We start from the raw sequence: 19,534 nt of genomic DNA, 5'->3' as shown, positions 1-19,534 counted from the left end.
ACGAATCCTTGAGGTTTGCAAGCCAGCAGAGTGAGGGGTGGTTAGGAACCAACGTGGAACGGGCTACCGTACAAGTACGGGCAAAACTTTGCGATTGCCTAGGCGACCGCAAGACATTCTTTTTCAGTCGCGCAGTAATTTCTGTCTGGCTTGGACAGGGCCCGACTTGCATAGGCGATAACTCGCCTGGTGCCTTCTTGCACTTCAACCAGTACTGCACCAAGTCCTGCATTACTTACGTCCGTGTGAATCTCGGTTTCTGCATCCTGATCGAAGTGTCCAAGAGCAGGAGGAGTCTGGAGTCTTTACTTCAGCTCATCGAATGCCTGCTGCTGCTCCTTAGCCCATTCAAACCTCTAGGCATCCTTCGTGAAGTTTGTGAGCGATGCGGAAATCCTTGCGAAATCACGAAGCGCTGATAGTATGAACATAATCCAAGGAATCTTCGCATGGCCTTCTTGTCTGTCAACGCTGGAAATGCCGCGACAATGTGAGTCTTCTCTGGGTCTGGGCGAACATTATCATTGCTAACCACGTGACCTAGGAACTTCAGTTCGTCATAGGCGAATCGACAGTTCAATGGCATGAGGGTAAGTCCGGAGGTCTGTATGGCTTGGAAAACAGCTCGGAGTCGTCGCAAGTGCTCGTCGAAGTCGCCTGAAAACACTACGACTTCGTCAAGGTGGACGATACAGCTCTGCCACTTTAGTTCTGCCAGTACGGTGTCCATGACATGCTGGAAAGTTGCTGGTGTTGTGCATAGTCCGAAAGGAATAACCTTGAACTCGTACAATCCATCCGGCGTGACAAAGGCAGTCTTCTCTCGGCCCTGTTCGTCGACTTCTATTTGCCAGCAACCACTCTTCACGTCCATCAATGAAAAGTACCGAGAGCGGCGCAGCTGGTCTAGCATGTCGTCTGTGCAGGGGAGTGGATAGACGTCTTTCTTCGTCATCATGTTTAGCTGCCGATAATCTACACAGAACCTAAGCGTTCCGTCCATCTTAACCAGTACAACTGGAGGCCCACGTAATGCTTGAAGGCTGGATTATGTCATCTCTCGAACGTGCTCCTGGATGACCTCCCTTTTTTTACAGAGACTTTGCTTGGTGATCGATGCACAAGGAGCGCGTCGTACTTGGTAACGATGAGGTGCTTCGCATTGGCAGTTTGGTGCACCTTTGACGACGTCACAAAGCAGTCGCTGTATTTGAGGAGTTTAATCAGCTTCCGTCATGTCGGGTCCGGAAGCTTGGGGTCAATGTCGAGCTGCGCAGGCGACATACTCTTTAGTTGAGATGGTGAGGATTCCAGAGTTCCTCGACGAACCCCACAATGGCACCTTTTGAGAGGTGTTGCGTTTCTTGTCGGCAGTTCATGACAAGGACCAAAGTGCATCCATCCTGAAGTTCCGTGACCCCCCCCTTGTGACATCTATTCTTCTTCCCAGGAACAAATGAATGTTGCTTCAGAACAACTTCGCTGCAGGTAACTACATTGGTCACAACGGGTACAGGGACACTCAATCGTGGTGGTAGGTTCACGTGGTCGCCAGCAACTTAGACAGCAAATGACATTATTTGGGGTTCCTCTGGAGGCAGAGCAGGTGTCCGTAGCATCAATCTGTTTTCTCCAAAATCGATGACGGCGCCGTGTTCACACAGAAAGTCCATGCAGAGAATGACGTCTCTGGCATAGTCCCATAGAACAACCGATTTCGCAGGACACGTCTTGCCGTGAATCTTGACTCGGGCAGTGCACCTTCTCACAGGCGTAATAAGGTGTCCTCCGGCAGTTTGAATTTATAGTCCTCCCCAGGGCATCGCATTTTTTCGTTCGGGAGGTGGCGAGAAAGCCTCCCACTTGAGACTAAATAGTCTGCTCCGGTGTCCATGAGGGCCGATGTGTTGTGGCCATCCATAACAACGTTTAGGTTGTTGGGCACCGTTGCAGGAGCGTCGTTGCAATGCGTCGCGTCGGGAGAGTGGAAGCGCTCTGGCGTTCTTGGAGACTCTTTAGTAGTCTGCTTGTCTTCGGCAACATGACCTCCAGGCGTTGCCGCACTTAGTTTTCCCAGCAGTGCAGGGGAGACAGGCTCTCTTGGCAGGGTCGTGGCACTGGAGACGCTGAACGTCGTGGCGATGGTGAGGGGGATTCATAATGGAGAGACAGCGCAGAGGTGGGTGAGCATTGGAGTTACTCCTTAATGTCGCGAGGGCGTTTGCCGTGCCTAGGGCATGGGTCGTTCGGGTGAAACCCACACAGCCCAGGTCGACGATAGGGGCATCCACGATAGATGTGGTCAGCTTCCCTGCAGTGGTAGCAGAGCGGGTGTCGGTCGGCTATTTGCCATACGTCAGTCTTTCTCGACAAAAGTCGTTCCGAGCGGACGTACTGGGCTTGTTCTTCCTGGCTTCGAGGATACTGCGGTATTCTGGTGTCTTGTCGGGATGGTGCCGGTGCTTGGCGGGGAGCTTGCGGCGGTCATTGGGCCATGGCGGCGTAGGTCAGCATTGGCTCCTCTGGTGCCATCATGGTGATGGGACCTCTGATTGGAGCGCCCGATGCACTTCTTCGCGGACAGCCTCGACGATGAAGAGGGTCGCTGGACGACTGGCGGCTGGCAGCAACCTTCGTAGTTCCTTCGGACGACCTCCCAGATAATTTCACAAATGCCTGGCGTACCAGGAGCGCTTTCACCGCTAAGCAGCGTGGATGCAGCGACGCCAGGATGTCGCTGGTAGTGGGAAGCGCAAACTAGGGTGTGCTCAATGTTTGTTGTCTCAGTGATGAAGGCTTCGATGGCTGCCGGCGGGTTGCGGACGAGGCCTCCAAAGATGTCGTTTCTCACCTCGTGCATGAGGACCCGCAGCTTCTTGTCGTTTGTGGCTTTTGGGTCGGCATGGGCACTTAGGCGCAGGACATCTTACACAAAACTGGCGACGTTTTTGTTGGAGCCTTGGTTTCGAATCCGGAGAAGATCCCCTGCCCTCTCCCGTTGGTGTTGGGTGGCGAACATCTGCGGCAACTTGGTCACACAGATGCCCCACGACATAAATGAAGGCTCGTGGTTCTTGAACCAGTGCCTCGCAGTAGCCTCCAGCAAAAAGTAGAAGTTCTGCAGGCTCTGCTTCGCAGTCCATCCGCTGTGGCGCGCCACGCGCTCGTAGTGTTGATCACCAAAAGGTCTCGAATGACAGTTGATGAGGCGACGAATAACTGACGGAAACTAAACGTTTAATGGGGCAAACTCGTGGCCAAAACAAAATAGACGGAGGCTAGCGTCGCAGGCGTCAATAGCAGCGTAACAGCGAAATCGAGCGCTGAGGCAAGACTGACTCCAGCTCACCACGCAGGGCCGCTTATGTACACGAGTGGGCTTCTGGAACTTTCGGCGTAGAGTGTTCGGTGCATAGAACATTCATAACTCGATCAGGCGACTAGGTTCTCGAACTTACGAGAATGCGTAATTGGAAGAATAAAAAAATAAATAAAAGAAGCGTCCGCTCCCAGGAATCAAACCATGGGACCCTCCGTGCGAAAGCCAAGCACCGTAACCATTTGGCCACACACGCGCTTGCTTGGCGACGCACGTGGCAATATACCTCGTGCGACAATCGCGAATTTCACCTAAATAGGGTTGTTCGTCGTCATACACTTTTATGGCCCAGTCATGTAGCACAAAACGAAAATTACTGATTCTAAGGAAACCTAAACTATATTTTTGGATGAAGTGGCCCAAGTCATGCAGTTTATACAAAATAATTTAATTCCAAACAACTTGAATTGAATGTTTGCAGTCAACAAAAAGGCTAAAAAGGTGCTAAAAGTGTTGCAGTAAATGCAATGCAAAAAAAAAAAAGGGTACAAACATACCACTTGTCTTGCTGCAGTCGTGTAGAATCCTTCTCTAGGTGATGCCTGTAGACAGAATTTTTTTTTCCAAGGCATGAAACAATTTAGTGCACTCTACAGTAAAAATCTACAATGCAAGGCATTTTGAGTAAAAACAAAAAGCAGAATCATAAAAGCAATTTTGATTGCAATGTATTGCGAGGTCTTTCTTTACCTTGGACACAACACAATGCAGCAGCTTGAAACAAATGTGTCAATCTCTGCAACAAAGGAAAATGAAAACAGAAAAACCCAAAACGTTACAAAAGTGGGAACAAAATTAGAAAGGAAAAACATAAAAGAACTAATATCTAGAAAACTTCCAAGCTGAACATAGAAAACACGCTATAAAAGTATTTTCTCTAGTTTATTCCAAAATAAAAATACTACTGATAAAAAAGCCTATTTCCAAAGGCATCTCGAAATAAAAAATTACAGCAAAGCAATAAAGCATGAAAATTCAATGACGCTTGAAACCCAGCAATAAGTCTGAGCAAAAATACAGAGAATGTCACACCATTATATCAAATATCCCCACACAAATCGGAACAGAACATTTCGGTTTCATTCGGATGTGATTGGACAACCTAATAGTATCTATGCGCAATTTTACAGGTCGGGAAAAGACTGCAGAGAAGGCCGGCCCCTACATCCAGCACTATAGCCAAAGGCTCAAGTTATGCTAACAACAAACGGTTGCGATACTTAGGTCACGTCAAAAGCTGGATGCACCTTCAAATGCAACAGCTGTTTTAAACTGCTGCTTCTCCCTCGCAGAAAAAAAAAAAATTGTATTTTTTTAGATACGAATTTTAGAACATAGGAGTGACCACTTAAATATCACTTTGAGAAAATGTATTGTTTGACTAAGTAGCCAGGGGTTTCTATTAAGGCAATTCTTAAAGACTGTTAAAACTTTTCAGGCACTTCCACTTATGAACTTGTTGTCTGACTTTTCTAGCAGTCAGTTGAAAGCGAACAGTAAAAAAATAAAGACAAGAAAAATCTCCAGAGACAGGAGATTTCTTCGCTGAAAAGACCCACCACAAGTACACAACAAAACAGGCAGTTGATACGGAGGTCCCAACGTAAACTGGGCAGCCGAAGCAAAGTGAGGAATTGCGACGACAGGCGAGCCAAAACTGGCGACGTGCGAGCTCTTACCGTGGCCGAACTGGGAACGGTCGTTGAGGGGGCTGGAGGTGGGTAGTACACCATTCCGTAATAAGGTTGATATGCCTGCAAGCAACCAGTGGGCTGCTCAGCCAAGCATCCCATTGCACGAATTTTCCCCCTCCCCACCTCGTCGACATTGCACGCGTTACGAAAAGACAACTCTGCAACAGGTGCCTCGAAATGTGCGGGCAAGTGCAAAGAGTAAAGAAAGCGTTTGCGCAGCAGGGGGCGATTCTTTGAACAGAATCCGCACATGTTTGCAGCACAGTGCCCGGAACGTGTCTCCGACTGGTGCGTTGAGCGTCCTATTCTGTCCACGCATCCAAAGCGGGTCCGAAGTGGCAACGAATGACGTCGCAAGAGCCAGAGTGTTGGATGTTGCAATCCCAACAATTGGGCGTCCGAGTTTCGGAAAAAAAAAAGCATGAGGGAATGCGAGTGTCGCTGTTGTTACGGCGACCATACCCCTGGCTTTCCAAGTTTCCGTGGACTATCAAGCTGGAGAGTGACCCGCAGCAGAACGGGCGTCTGCCACGCCCACTACCGCCACTGTGACACTGCTAGGACTGCAGCTGGCGACAATGCGACACTTCTACGACGTCATCAGGCGGAAATTGAGGGACCGCTAATTAGGACGCGGTAAATGAGTCAGTAAGAGGCTAGTTCCAGGCACATAGTTTGAAGTGTGACCGTTCAGGAAAACGTAAAATTCTCCAGTTTTTATTTTACAAGCGCCCAAATGCCTGCCGTTAGAAATATCTCGCACGTGACCAAACAGGCGCAGTTAGAGACGACGCAAAAAAAAGGCCATTACCAGTTTTGCCAAATGAGAGAGTTCGTGTTTATGCACTTTTAGTAAATCATAATTACAACAGTATGCACAGGCAACCGTTAGGAAAGTAAAGGGTTCTGAGAACAACAAAAATTTATGATCTCATCAAGCAAACCCCCCCCCCCCCCCCCCCCCCCCATTACAAGAAGTTCCCAGATGAAATTCAGTGACTTAGAACTGTTAAAAGGAATTGAGGTTTTGCTACATCAAAAATTACCCTGAATTGCTGCATGGGGTTTGTACACCTGGAATTTTGTTTATGGCTATGTGCTGTCATTGATAGCCATTAAAAATTGTAAATACTTTATTGTTTTCCTTGTTGATTAATGCATGCAACTTACAAGCACCCCTGTAGTTTTGCAGGTCAGTGAAAAATGAAGCTGTTTCATAGCACAATGAACCATTACTCTCATCAATTTGAAAAACTAAAGCACAGCGGTTCACGTGTGGCACACTTAATTAGAGGAAATTTTTTGTCCTCAACTTAGTTAGTCCTCACATGACAATGAGTGTAAGGTGTATATTGAGCTAATATTTTCTATGCACTGAAAGAGAAGCTTCAATAATCACAGGATTGAATAATTGGTTTGAACAAGAGGAACGAAGCTAACCATTTAAATGTCAGTACAGTAGAAAAGAATAGACTGGGTAAAAACTTAACAGGCAGTGGTAACATTCTGAATTCAGGGGTTTCCATGAGGTCAAATGAAGGATCTGGAATGCTTTGCAAATATTGGTTATATCACAATTTAAAATAGTGTCAGCCATGCAACAATGTTTAATAGGCTACAAACACAGTTGCAACTCCCTACAAAACTACAAAAAATGGCAGAAGGAATGATGTCGTACAACTTCACTCACCGTAACCAAGTCATCTGGAAAATACTTCTGCTGCAAAAAGAAGGCGCGTGTAATTTTAGAAAAAAAAACAGATATAGAAATTTTTTAATTTGAACTTACATCTGCTGAGGGTTCCGACAACATGAACCATCAGTACTGTACGGTCTCAATCAATTAACTTGTAAAGAGTCATATATTCGTATGCTCACCACAGCTGCAGCCGCACACCACTTATTGAGCTGAATTTCACGTAACCAAACAGTTACAGTCAGGAACATGATGAAGACTCTGATTCCGATTGACTACCGTAAAATCCCGAGAGATGCCCCACCCTCAAAAGATAGCGCAACCCTATGTTTGGCTAGATTTGCTATATCTATTTCAGACGCCGATAGATAGCCTACTGTTATATAGTAATAGTAGTGCTGGGGTCAATGACGGCCTCGGCATAAATGCGGCTAGTCAGCTATGTCGTGATGTAAGCGAACATTGCTGACTGGGGAGTACAGTCACCTTTGCTTCGTTGCCCCTCGCCGTGATAACAAGCTTGGAAAGGACACGTGACCTCAAAATAACACTTTTTTTCAACTTTTCTCAATTGTACACCGAAAGTTTGCCCACTCCATATTTTCACCCGATTCACTCTTAATTTTAAGCGGGCTATCTCTCGGGATATTACGGTAAATTTATTATTGGCAGCGTTAGAGTGAGTGACATGAGTCACAACTGGCTGTGCATTGCATTCATATAGCTGCCTTGTTTGTTAAGTGAAGAGCTGGCTGCACACCACATAAGAGACCCAAGAACATAAAAGCGTGAAATTCGATGCAAAGTTAGATTGTCCTACAAGTCTTGCAAAAAAAAAAGTGTTGCTTCAATTAAAATCATACTTTGAAATAACACCTGGACCTAGTCGCTGGGAAGCAAGGAAGCTCCAGCTGCCCTGCCCCCTACTGTTATAAAAACAAAACTCCTCCTCCCTCTAAGAAGTATGAACAGTAATCTTTAAACTGGAAACTGGAACAGTGGCTTTTTTTGTCGTGACCCAGAAGTGCAATGACCTGTTGTTCTAAATGAACCTAGACTAGATAAACGTTGAACTCCCTTTCAAAGGAAACTGAAGTAGCCTTTCCCCAAAACCACCAACCCCGTGCTCTTACACACTACATTTGTAAAATACTATCTTTTTTACTTTTTATTTTCTTTTATTTTGAAACGGGGACCTCGAGATTCTGAGTTTCTCGGATAAATCCGAACTGACAAAATTTTCACTGGTGAGAGTTTTTCCAAGTTTTTCTGATTTATACGAAAGCACAGAACCAATGGCGTCACAAGGGAGGTGCGGGGCGGGGGGGATTGCCTTGGGTGCAGCGCTCTGCGGGGTGTCGCGGCGGGCCAAAAGAGCGGGGGAGTCGCGGCGGGCGACGAGCGGAGGGGGGGGTTGGTGTTTGCACCGGGTGCCACTGACCCTCGTGACGCCTCTGCACAGAACCTTAGTTATGAGGTATGAGTGTAAAGTAATAATTAATTAGTGAACCAATTTCAGCAAATTTCCTAATCAACTTTGGAATCATTTGGCTTCGCTTGCACATTCTCATTTATGATATGTTGCTTGTAATGTACGGAGCAAAATTTCACTCTGCTCTATTTTTAAACAAATTTAAGAGACTGAAATAATGAAACTATGAATAAAACAACTGACGGAATTCCCACCCAGAAGCAACAACAGCCGGGCACGGGTGGTGAGTCGTCGTGAGCTGATCTGACAGCACCGCATCATCTAAGGGACACTAGGTCATAAATGAGGCATGGCACATCCCGCTGCTTTTGGCATTTCCCCCCCCCCCCCCCCCTTAGTTTTGGCATGATAGACAGCCTAACTTTGCTGAATAGTGCAGAGAAGAATTTAAATTTCTGAAACTTCTCCACTGCTATAACATATTTGGGAGGATGGGCAAAAAATCTCTAACTAAAATGTGTAGATACGGCATGTGATAACAGCAGCTTGGGCGAGTTGGTAAAGCATCATAACAACAACAGCATAAGACAACACACACACACATGACACACACCCGAGAGACACCTGTATGACTCTTGGGTGTGTTTCCTGTGTGCGTGTGTTGTTGTCTTGCACTGTTGTTGTTACGATGGTAGATAAGGCAAAAATTTAAAAAGGTAAATAATGAATTTTAGGCAATGACATTGCTAGCTATCCCTTTTCATTCGTACACTGTTGTCCTGCGTAATCAACAACTTTTTTACAAAGGAATATTTTTTTTATTTCAAGTGTCCTTCTTTTCTTAAATTATTCTCGGTCATTGATGAAACACTGTATATAACATGCATATAAAGCAAAACATTTTAAGGCTCGAGCATACAATTTACTTAAATCATTTTCATGGTACAAATTGTGTTTCCCATTCAAGTGTGCATGAACAAATGTCAATGAAACCTTTTAAAAGCATGTTCATGAAGTTTAGAGATTCAAATACTACACCAGGATTTACAATTTTTCACCCAAAAAATATTGCTTTACAAATGCACACTAGATAGACACCTCGAAGTAGAAAGAACCACAGCTCTTTCTACAGTTCAGCTAATACTCACCTGTAACACAACACTACCCTTGGCTCTTCTTATCCTTTTGTTTCATTTCGATAAGGCTAAGAAAATCAAACTTTTCTGGGAAAAAAATATAAATTATTCTAAAGAATATAATCCCCACTCAGAAAATCTTTTTTTAAAAAATTAGTCCATGAAGGATATTTTTTCTAATAAAATCTCAATTGCAATCATTCTTGTTCAAGCCTAAAAGTGAACCGGAATCAGTTTAATCATTTACAAGTCACAGGATCTGAAAAGCTTTCACAAGAAATGCAGTGGAGGGAGGCACGAGATCTCTTCCGAAATAATAATTTAAATACGGTAGTGATAAGACTCGTTCAATAGAGCTTTCTTGGACCACAGCAGCGTTTCGAAATCGTGAGTGGCGGCTCCTCACTTCGTTGCTGCAAGAACTGGACATTAGCCAGGGGGAAACCGAGAGGGGCCACTGGCAGAGAGTGAACAACACAAAACGGGCCTGACCGAGAACAAAAAAAAGAGGGGGTGATTCTGAAGAGCCGAAAGGAGTAACCGCAAGAGACAACCAACAAAAAGGCAGGGCAGACGTCACCTTCGCCGCTGCCGCCGCCGCCTGCCCCGGAGTGGGCTTGCCACTTCCGTAGAGGTAGTATTTTGCATAGCTGCCCTGCACGGGAGAGAAGCAGTCCACATGCCACAGGGGCTGGCTTCAAGGTAAGGCACAGCAGTGCAACAGTCACCCTCCAAAGCAACTAAGTAGTCAAGCTACAAATAGAGTTACATCCTCTCAATCTGGTTACGGTTACTTGCAGGGAAAGTAAGCTACATTACAATAACTTTTATAATATCCCGTGACGTCAAGGTTTGCTGTGATTGCTGATGAAAGGTTCGGTTTCCCACGAGAAAAAGATATTGGCACATTTTCGTTTTGATTCAGAACATTGGCTCGAGGAGGGTTTCAGGCAGCAACAATGCACAGCAGCGCTAATTTTGAGTCTACATAAATGTGAATTGGTGCATTTGTCCACATATGTTGCAAAGGTGACTTTAACTGAACTATTACAAGTTAATTGAAAATTGTAACTGACTTGCAGTTACGCAAATTACATTGTAATCTAGAAAATATTTCATCATAGAAATAGTGGCAGGTAATTACAGTAACTTATATACTTTTACCTATAGTTGGTGACAGAAGTGGGAGGAGCTTCCACTTCACTCTTAACCTGTCACTGACTATAGTTACCTCACAACTTTAGTAACGTGCTACTTCCATAGAAAGCAGGCAAATCGTTTCAATGTGGTTCAATTGAAATGAATTCTTCGACCTAGATAACAGAAAGTATTGATAATATTTTTCAAGTTAATATTCCAAAAACAAGATGAAAAAACTTCACATTACATCCCCTGCATGCCAGCAGTGGGAAGGCAGTCACCCTGTGTGTGAAGCGTAACACAATTGAGTACATAAAATACCGAGCAAGCTCCCATTCAAGATTTGGACGTAATTTTTAAAAACCGGAGGATTGAAGCTTATTAGACCCGAGAGCAAAAATACTGCAGGGGCACAAGGTACTTCACCGCATTGTACCGGTGTGCCCGGAGAAGCGACTCACGCGGAGAAGCATCTCGGTTCTAGGTCGGCTCAGACGCCTGGAATAGGCGTTTGATATGTCCTTTGCGTGGTTTTCAAGTGTTTAAAAGTAACGGGTGGGCACTTGTGACACGGGCGCATGCTCGGTATTTGACTTAACTAGGCTCATTACCTGTTGTAACTGCGGGTATCTCAAGCGAGGATCTTCCCATGTTGTCGTGTGTTCTTTGTGGTTTATGAAGTAACTGGAAAGCAAGCGAGAAAGCAACAGTTACTCCGCGTTTATGTAGGTATAATCGAATCAGGAGTTCCTGAACGCCATTTGGGAACACATTAACGCGGATATCTCTCTATCTGCAAATATTACGACCACTTCCAATTCGCGAAGGTACTGCACCGCCAACAGTCTATCCAAATACCGCGATGGCATGCACTTCCTGAAAGTTATCCAACCAAACGTTCACCCCTCACCCGCTACGAGGCACAAAAGGCTGCATAGCAGTTGGCGGAGGGACTTGAGACTGCGCCAGTTAAACGATTAACCCAATAAACTCGAAATTCATCGGGATAAAGGTGCACTGACAACACGCGAGAGCCCCAATACCATCACTCTTCGTTTGCCTTTTGGATACAGCTGAGCGCCGTACAGCGTGCTCGGGTGTTCTGGGGCGCCAAGTGATTAACCACAGATGAAACGTGAATAGAGACTCAAACAGACGAGGAGAGATTTGAACGACATGACGCTTGAACTTTGCGTGCGTTCGTAAGATCGATCGCGGAAGGACGCCTCCGAAGTTAGGCTTACGATGCCTGGTCTGGGAACGAACGTCGATTAACTTGGCGTTTGCCGCTGACAATTGGTGCTCGGGGATCTGAGGATGGCTGTTACTCACTTGCGACCCGTCCTGGGGTCGAAACGTATCTCCCAGCCGCAGGGCAATGTTTCTGCGGGCTCCGGATGAACTGCGGCCATTTCCGCGTTTGATATTGTTGATTTCGATTTTGTTTGTGTTGGGGGCGACGCTGACGCCTCCTCTCGGGAGGCTGGGAGATCATTGCGGGGGCGGCGGGGGCTGCTTGAGTTTCTTTGAACTTCTTATTTGTTACTTTGTTCTCACAAAATGAACTGGTCGGCTATTTGTAATAAAGTGACACTGACAGGGTATTTACGCTCGCCAAGGTTTTTATTTGTGCATGAATTATGAGAGCCCAACTACCCAGAAAACAATTCGCGACTCGCAATTAGGGGTGTCGCGAACCGGCCGAGGTTCGAGTTCGACCTGGTTCGACTTTTTCGAACTTTTCGTAGAAATTTCGACGAACCTTGTATTGAGGTTCGACTCGTGTGCGCATGCGCGACAGGCTGGCCAGTTGGCTTCGGATTGGATGGTAATGGCTAATGGATGAATTAAGGGCACCGCTGGTTGCTTATTTCAGTTAATACAGTAAAAAAAATTAAGTTATTAACGTCTTTAGTGATTAGAAGTGGTTTCTTTTAATTCCAATTGTTCATAAAATAAAATAACCATATGCATAAAAATAAATTCTCCAAACCTAGACATGCGTCTATCAAGGTCTGGCCACACTGTCCGGAAAGTCGAACCGGTCGAATTTGGTGAAAAGTTTCGAAGGTTCGTCGAACCGGTTCGACCCAGTCGAACCCCGAAAGTTCGACCTAAAAATCCGGTTCGACAAAAGTTCGCGACACCCCTACTCGCAATTTGTTTCCTTTCCGCCCGAAAGCTGCCGATCGAGAACTGACTGGTTAGAGTCGCGCTCACTCTCTTCTCCGTGGTCACGTGCTGTTTTTTTTATGGTTTAGACACAGCCACCAAGTATAATCAAAGGCCTGGGTCATCGAAGGCACCTACACAATATTAAAAACAGGAAAGAAATATGATACCCAATTTTTGTGGCTTCTAAAAAGCTGCAAATACGTTAATTGGAAACAAAAAAGTTGCACAGCCACGTAACTTACTTTCGCCAACTCTCTCCTTCTCTATATTTCTTCTTCTTCCTTAGTCCAGTTTCGGTTTCGTTTTCGAACAGTTTCTTAAAATATATGTGACACTGTAGCAAAATATTGATTGGGTAGTTTTCTAACACCATAATAAATCGCCTGGCCAAAAAAAAAGGTATACAGTATATATATATATATATATATATATATATATATATATGGGGGCTGTCAGGTGTCCTTTTAAAGTTGTACTACAACGAAATTTCGGCGCTTATTCTTTGGTCTATACGTGTTCAAAGGAGCAGTATAAAATCGGACACACAAATCTCGTAGAAAAAGACACGAAAGGAATTTTAAAACAAATTAAGTTATTAGCAAAGAGCACCTGGTGGATGTCGCTAAAGCCTAGTTTGTAATGCCCGTCTAGGGACCTTGACGAGCATCTTGTCTCCCGTGCTATCCACCCCACCGCCAAGCCGCCACTGGGCAGGACAAACACTGGCCGGCGGCGCCCAAAGATCCCAAGAGCATCGCCGCCCCCCGGCCCTGGGGGGGGGGGGGGGGGGGGTTTGGTTTGCTTCTCAACTTAAAAACAAGTTGGTACGCCACTGAACATCCCTAGTCTTGTCCACATCTACTAGTCCTCGTCCTTTGCGCTGTTTGTGTCCATAATACTTAGTTGTTTAAACGTGATCGACATTCCAAGGCTGAGCCCTAGACCCAACGTTACCCGATCAACTCAATTGGCAAACTCCCACGGAGAGCGTAATCCCTCCTAAGACACGCGCTGACACACGTCAGTTTCCACTGATAACCCCTAGATTCGAAAATGCTGCTTGAAGCGTCATCCTTCTTGCTCCCTGCGGCCGTGTTTTGAACTGCTGTTCCAAGACGCGCCGCAGCGAGCCAGAAGGTTGGCGCTTCAAACAGGGTGGCCTAAAGCCCCTCTCGTTAGCCCTCGTTAGCCCGGCTGAGTCCCACCAAAGCCGCCTTTGGTCCCACCCTCCGTGGGAGCAAACCTTTGGTGGGAGTTTGCCAACTGAGTTGACCGAGTAACGTTGCCCCTTGACCTGCGCGCTGCACCAGCGACTGACTAGCACAGTCGCGCTTGCTGTAAGTTGGGCTGTAAGTTGTAACCAAGAAAAGTTGTAACATCTGTCTGCGCGGATGAGATCCTAAAATCGTGTCTCGTTATGCCAAAGGCCGGGGTTTCGTTCTGTGAAGATTTGGAGATGCGCTACACGTGTTTTTCTGACCACGTGCTCGAGAACAATGGCGATTTCAGCATAGACTGCAAACCCGAGCGGGAGCAAACATGAATTCTGCGTCAGATTCGGCAACTCTGAAACAAAGACATTTGAAATGATTCGCGGCTTATGGCGAAAAAGAACAGTGAGACGGGCGAGCTGTTTTGAGTGCACCCACGCTTCAAGAGTGGCATAACATCACTCGAAGATGTAGGGGAAGGTCAGGGCCGGCCTTGCACCATCAAGTGCGTTAAACAAACTCCGGCCGTGCCCCCCCCCCCCCCCCCCCCCCCCCCCCCCGGGACACGGACACGGACACGGACACACACACACACACACAAACAAACAAACACACACACGCACACACGCGCGCACACACATACACGCACACATACACACACACTCACGCACGCACGCACGCACGCACGCACGCACGCTCTCTTTTGCTGATGCCGTGCCTATTTACTAGGCACGGCATCACGTTGTTGTGTGAGTAGTGAACCAACACGAGCGTTTCGTCAGACGAGAAGCGCATTGCAAAAACGAAGGGCGCCGTGTTCAAATAAATAAAAAAAAAAGTTAGAAAATTTTTAAAAGCGGTTCGCGGCGTCGCCCACCCCTAGAGCCGGCCCTGGAGAAGGTCGCCGTACAATGACAGAGGTATACATTGAAGCAGAAGCCGACATCGATGGTACGAGCTACACGGGTGTCTCGTGGCTTCGCGCTCCCCGCGATCGCTCCGCTCAACCGGAAGGACATGTGACTCCCTCCGCGCTATGAATTGGCTCGGGTGACCCGTAGCGTCCTTTGCGGTCCATGGTAAGGTAAAACAAAGTATAGCAAGCGAGCGTGCAGAGTTCCCACAAAACTACAAACAACACGAAAAAAAAAAAAAACAAAAAAAAAAACGGTTTGGCGACAGCATATTGCCTATGGAAACAAAAGCAGCTGCCCAACCTAGCCCAACTCATGTGGCCAGTTTTCTGAGACATTACGTGGAATAAAGCGTTTTCGAGAAAATATCAAAATTCTAATTGATTTGCACTCTATGATACTCAGGCGATTACGGACTTCGGGAACATTACGATCTTTTTTTCGGGAAAGCAGAAATTGACAATTTTGTGAATGTGGCCCGTAGGATTCAATGAAAAACAATCGAAAGTTTTATTACTGCGTATTGATATGTCATGATTCTTATCTATAATATTTCCGGGGAACATTGATATGTTTATTGTTGTTCAGTTAAAATTGTAATTTTGCAGCATGCGCCGAGGCGTGATGTCCAAGAAAGTTGGGGAATGTCCTGTGTTTAGCTGATCGTTTCCACGTGTTGTTCAGCAAAAATAACAAAACATCCGAAAAAAATATTTAAGACGCGTGCTGCAAGAGTGGTATGGGTACGGCGATTTACTCCGAACCAGACGGAATTCTAAAAAATATATCTCCCAAAGAATGAGAACTGCTCTTCAGATTGGCGGCAAGTCTCAATAATTAAGCTGAATTAACTTTCACCGAGGAACATATGAATCCACTTGATTCAGCATTCTCCTGTGAGAAAATCAATCTCCCGGTTTTGCCTCGAAGCATTGTCTCCAAGCATCTGACCATTGAGTTCGTGCGCCTGAATAAACTAGTTTAAACTAAAATTGTTACGCATCTTTCTTAAATTTCACGAATTTAAATTTCAAAGTGGAGAAAGTACAACCTGCTTTACTCTAACAAATCTGCCACACACACAGACACACACGCACGCGCGCACGCGCGCACGCGCACACACATACGCACGCACACTCACGCACACACACACACACAAAGTATAATTAAAAAAAAGAAAAAGCTTCGAATTTCGAAATTGCAGAGCTCTTGAACCGGCGTACTGATTTACGTGTAAGTTAGTTTCGTTTTAACGAACCCAATCAAAAATTTGTGCTAAAGAAATAATTACTTTATACTCTGAGCCCTGAGACACAGGGAACTATTTTATTCCCTCCGTGTCTCAGGTTTTAGATCATGATGTTTCCTGACCAGCTCGCCTGTACACTTTCGCTTCTTGACAAATATATTTGTTTTAATCTCGTAAAATCAGCACTGATAGGGAATTAAACTTTAGGATGATCCAATAATTTCTTTTTAAATAAGCATTTGATTGTACTACGCAATTTTTTTATAAAAGAAAGTTTAGAGGAAATCGATTGGAACTTTCGCGACAAAAATTTCTCGCAGGAACTTGCCATGGAATGAGGCGGTTTCTGCTCTCTTAAATCTCAGCGGACGGAAATATTTAAGTCCAGTCAAAAGATTCGGTCGATCGAGCCCTTTTGCGCACCGCGTCTCGAAACCGCGACTGTCGGCTCCTGTTGCCGCAAGAACTGGACATCAGCCAGGGGGGAAACTGCAAGGGGACACCAGTGGAGAGCGAACAACGTAAAACGGGCCCGACTAACGAGTAATAACAAACAAGAAGGGGCGCGTTTGAAGAGCCCAAAGAAATAGCCGCCGACACAGACAACCAACAAAACGGCGGAGCAGACGTCACCCTCGTCGCTGCCGGCGGAGTCGCCACAGCGCTTCCTAGTATTTTGCATAACTGCCCAACACGGGGAGTGAACGCTTCGAGGTAGGCTTCGAGGTCAGGGGCGCAACAGTCGCAACTATTTTGAGGAGTCAAGCCACAAATATAGACATACAATCCCCCCCCCTCCCCCCTCCCCCCATTTTAAAATTGTTTTTACTGCGAAAGTTGCACCAATCGCTCATTTATCGCCCAAATGTAGCGCTAGATGTCCGAATCAGATTCCAGAGTATCAGAACTAACGGTTATTTGATTCCAAAACTATAAGTGATTTTGTAAAATTTTCAAGGGGAAAATGCCAGCCGACAGAGCACTGGAATGCATCGTACTGAATGGCGCCAGTTACCAAAAACAGGTTTCATTTTTTCATTGAAAATTTCAGAAAATCATTTATTACTTCTGGATCAGCTAGTGGTCAGTTCTGATATGTTGACATCTGGTTCAAAACGCGTTTGGGCGGAAAATAAACGTTCGGTGACACGTAATTTTTTTTTTTTTTTTTGCAGTAAATAAAATTTTGTAATTTTTTATTTATCTTTGCTTTTTTTTTGGGGGGGGGGGGATGGGGAGGGGGGGGGGGAGGGGACACGGTGTATTTTGAGCCAAATGGTAGCCAAGTCGGAAATATAAACATACGTTCTTCCAAATGTATCTTGTTACATAAAGTTACTCACTAAAAAGGTTGAGAAGTTGCCGACCAGAAACTTGGTTACCCCCCTGGGAAAAAAAAAAAATATATATTAGAGAGTTTTAGAACCGGGGCCCTTCGGGTGATCCGAGGGCCGAACAGCTTGGGGTGTCGCACTGCCCAAGCGCAGAAGTTCTGAGCATGCGACGCCCCAAGCTGCTTGGGGAACCCAAATCCTCGAGACCTCCTTATTTTAAACCTCTCTATTATTGACACACTTCAATGTCAGACCTCTGTCTCTGCACATAATCAACCGTTCGTAATAAGTCGCTGCGTCATTCCCCGGTCAAGCCGAGCATTTACATGAAATAAGGCGAATCGCGAAAAAGGCATGCCTGTCAGAAACTTTCTGCGGGCTATTAGAAAGGGAATAATAATTGCTGCCGAAAAGAGCAAAATGGGCCATGGTCACGCATGTATTTACCCAGATCGTGTCAAAAAGTAATTACCGTACGAACAACTTCAAAATTGATACTTATGATGTAGGCCGTTTGAGTGTTCCTTTTCTTTTTTGTCTATAATAAAGACACAAATTTTAGGAAAACGGTTTGGCGGGCAATTTCCGACATTTTTCGGTATATATCGAGAAAGCTAAACCCTCTGCCAAAGCGGCCATCGGCGCGGAAAACCCACGAACGAACGCAAAATGCGCGCGACGTCCCTGTGTGAGCAGCCAGACCCGTTTTTATGGCTGGAGATGTCATCGACACAATGTTCCTTGTTTACATTGGCGCCAGAAATGAGGTCGTTCAGAGGTGACACTCTCGGAGTTACGAAGTGACAGCGCAAAGGACGACGAGGCCGGTGATAGGTAAAGAGAAACAATTGTTATCGAAGCTGTACAAACACGACTGCGCTGGCGAGGGAGTGCAGCTGGTTGTGCTCGATCATAGCCTCCTCATAGATACTCACAAAGCCTGGCATTTCGACGACGGGGCCATAGAGCGCCCTGTAGCAGATTTGGAGCGCGAGGATCTGGTAGCACAGAGCATCAAAGAGCCGTTTCTCAGGGAACCTGCAGACGCCAGCGCACAGCTTTTGCAGAGGCGAGGACCCGGAACACACTTGTTCGCGCGGGAGAAGTGTGTTTCGGCGTCTCGCCGCAGCGGGGCGCCAGTCACGTGGCTCTCCTCTCGTCCGTTGTCTGCGGCGCAACCTTTTTCGTTTCGGCAGCCGCTTCTCGTGGCGATCTGCCAGGCTTTGTCACTATATAGAAGGCTATAGCTCGGCCTACCTTCATCGGTAGCCTTTTATTTGACTGGCTCGCACCCTACGTCATTGGACCATGCTGGTGACCATTCCCTCTTGCGCTTACTGAGAGAAACAGGGATAGTGGACAGACCTTAAAGCAAGCTGCCTTGAGGTCTACCCACTGTTTTTCAATCAGAGCCAATCGGAGCTCGGCGTTCTGACGTCACCAGAACCCCTGCAAAGAAGCAGACGAACTTGCGCTCCGCATATGTTCTGCTTCACTCGCAGGCACTTATGGTGACTCGGAGCATAACGTGAATACCTCGGGACAAAGCGGCGAATGCTCACGCAGAACAAGCGTGCTCGAAACAGTGCTTACCTTGGGAAAAAGTTGCTAAATAAATACTGGAAGTTTCACCCTTTCGTTCATAAATTTTGTGCCTAAGTGCCCTCGTTTTTTTTTTTTCGTATTTTCTTTTTTCGTTTTTTTTTTTTTAAATATTTGTAAGTGCAAGGATTAGCTAAATTGTGCATAAATACGTATAAGTTGGCACCTGAGAGGACGGCCGGCTTCGCGTCAACTGGGGGAACTTCCGTTACATCCCCATTATTGTTTTTTTACGTTTCACCACTGACAGTAGATTTTTACTTAAATTTTATTGGCTAACCTCACACAGTTGGAGGTATATATAGACACGGGAAACATAGAAATTGAGCCTCTGCGCTGAGAAAGTGAGGAAGAGGAGGAGGCGAGAGCGCGAGAGGACATGAGAACGCCGATCTCGTGTCGGAAGGATATAGAGTGGGTAGACCCAAAGCTAGCTCTGCACTCGCCGAACGCGTTAGGACGCGGAACCCGGAGTCCGGCGTTTGGTTCTCGCATTCGAACGCATTCGACGCGTGCAGTGGAGAGAAATGCACGACGAGGGTAGAAAGTTGGGCGAGTTGGTGATTCATAAT

The 19,534-nt window shown here is 46.1% G+C and overlaps 1 protein-coding gene across 1 annotated transcript in view; it reads right to left on the bottom strand.

Moving 5' to 3' along the window:
- Positions 1–11,938, bottom strand: part of LOC8026391 — a 40,411-nt gene extending 28,473 nt beyond the window's left edge. The window contains exons 1-6 of the mRNA XM_040500364.2: positions 11,810–11,938; positions 11,089–11,161; positions 9,918–9,992; positions 6,764–6,793; positions 5,059–5,133; positions 3,877–3,921 (exon numbers count right to left, since the gene is read on the bottom strand). Of these exons, the coding sequence (XP_040356298.2) occupies positions 3,877–3,921; positions 5,059–5,133; positions 6,764–6,793; positions 9,918–9,992; positions 11,089–11,161; positions 11,810–11,889 (378 nt within the window). The 5' untranslated portion in view covers positions 11,890–11,938. The remainder of the gene's footprint in view (positions 1–3,876; positions 3,922–5,058; positions 5,134–6,763; positions 6,794–9,917; positions 9,993–11,088; positions 11,162–11,809) is intronic.
- Positions 11,939–19,534: the final 7,596 nt, after the last annotated feature.

This window comes from Ixodes scapularis, unplaced genomic scaffold (genome assembly GCF_016920785.2).
Source record: "Ixodes scapularis isolate PalLabHiFi unplaced genomic scaffold, ASM1692078v2 PGA_scaffold3__209_contigs__length_174095766, whole genome shotgun sequence".
Classification (NCBI taxonomy): domain Eukaryota; kingdom Metazoa; phylum Arthropoda; class Arachnida; order Ixodida; family Ixodidae; genus Ixodes; species Ixodes scapularis.
The sequence above is the reverse complement of the archived record's forward strand: the minus strand, read 5'-3'. Positions and strand labels throughout refer to the sequence as shown.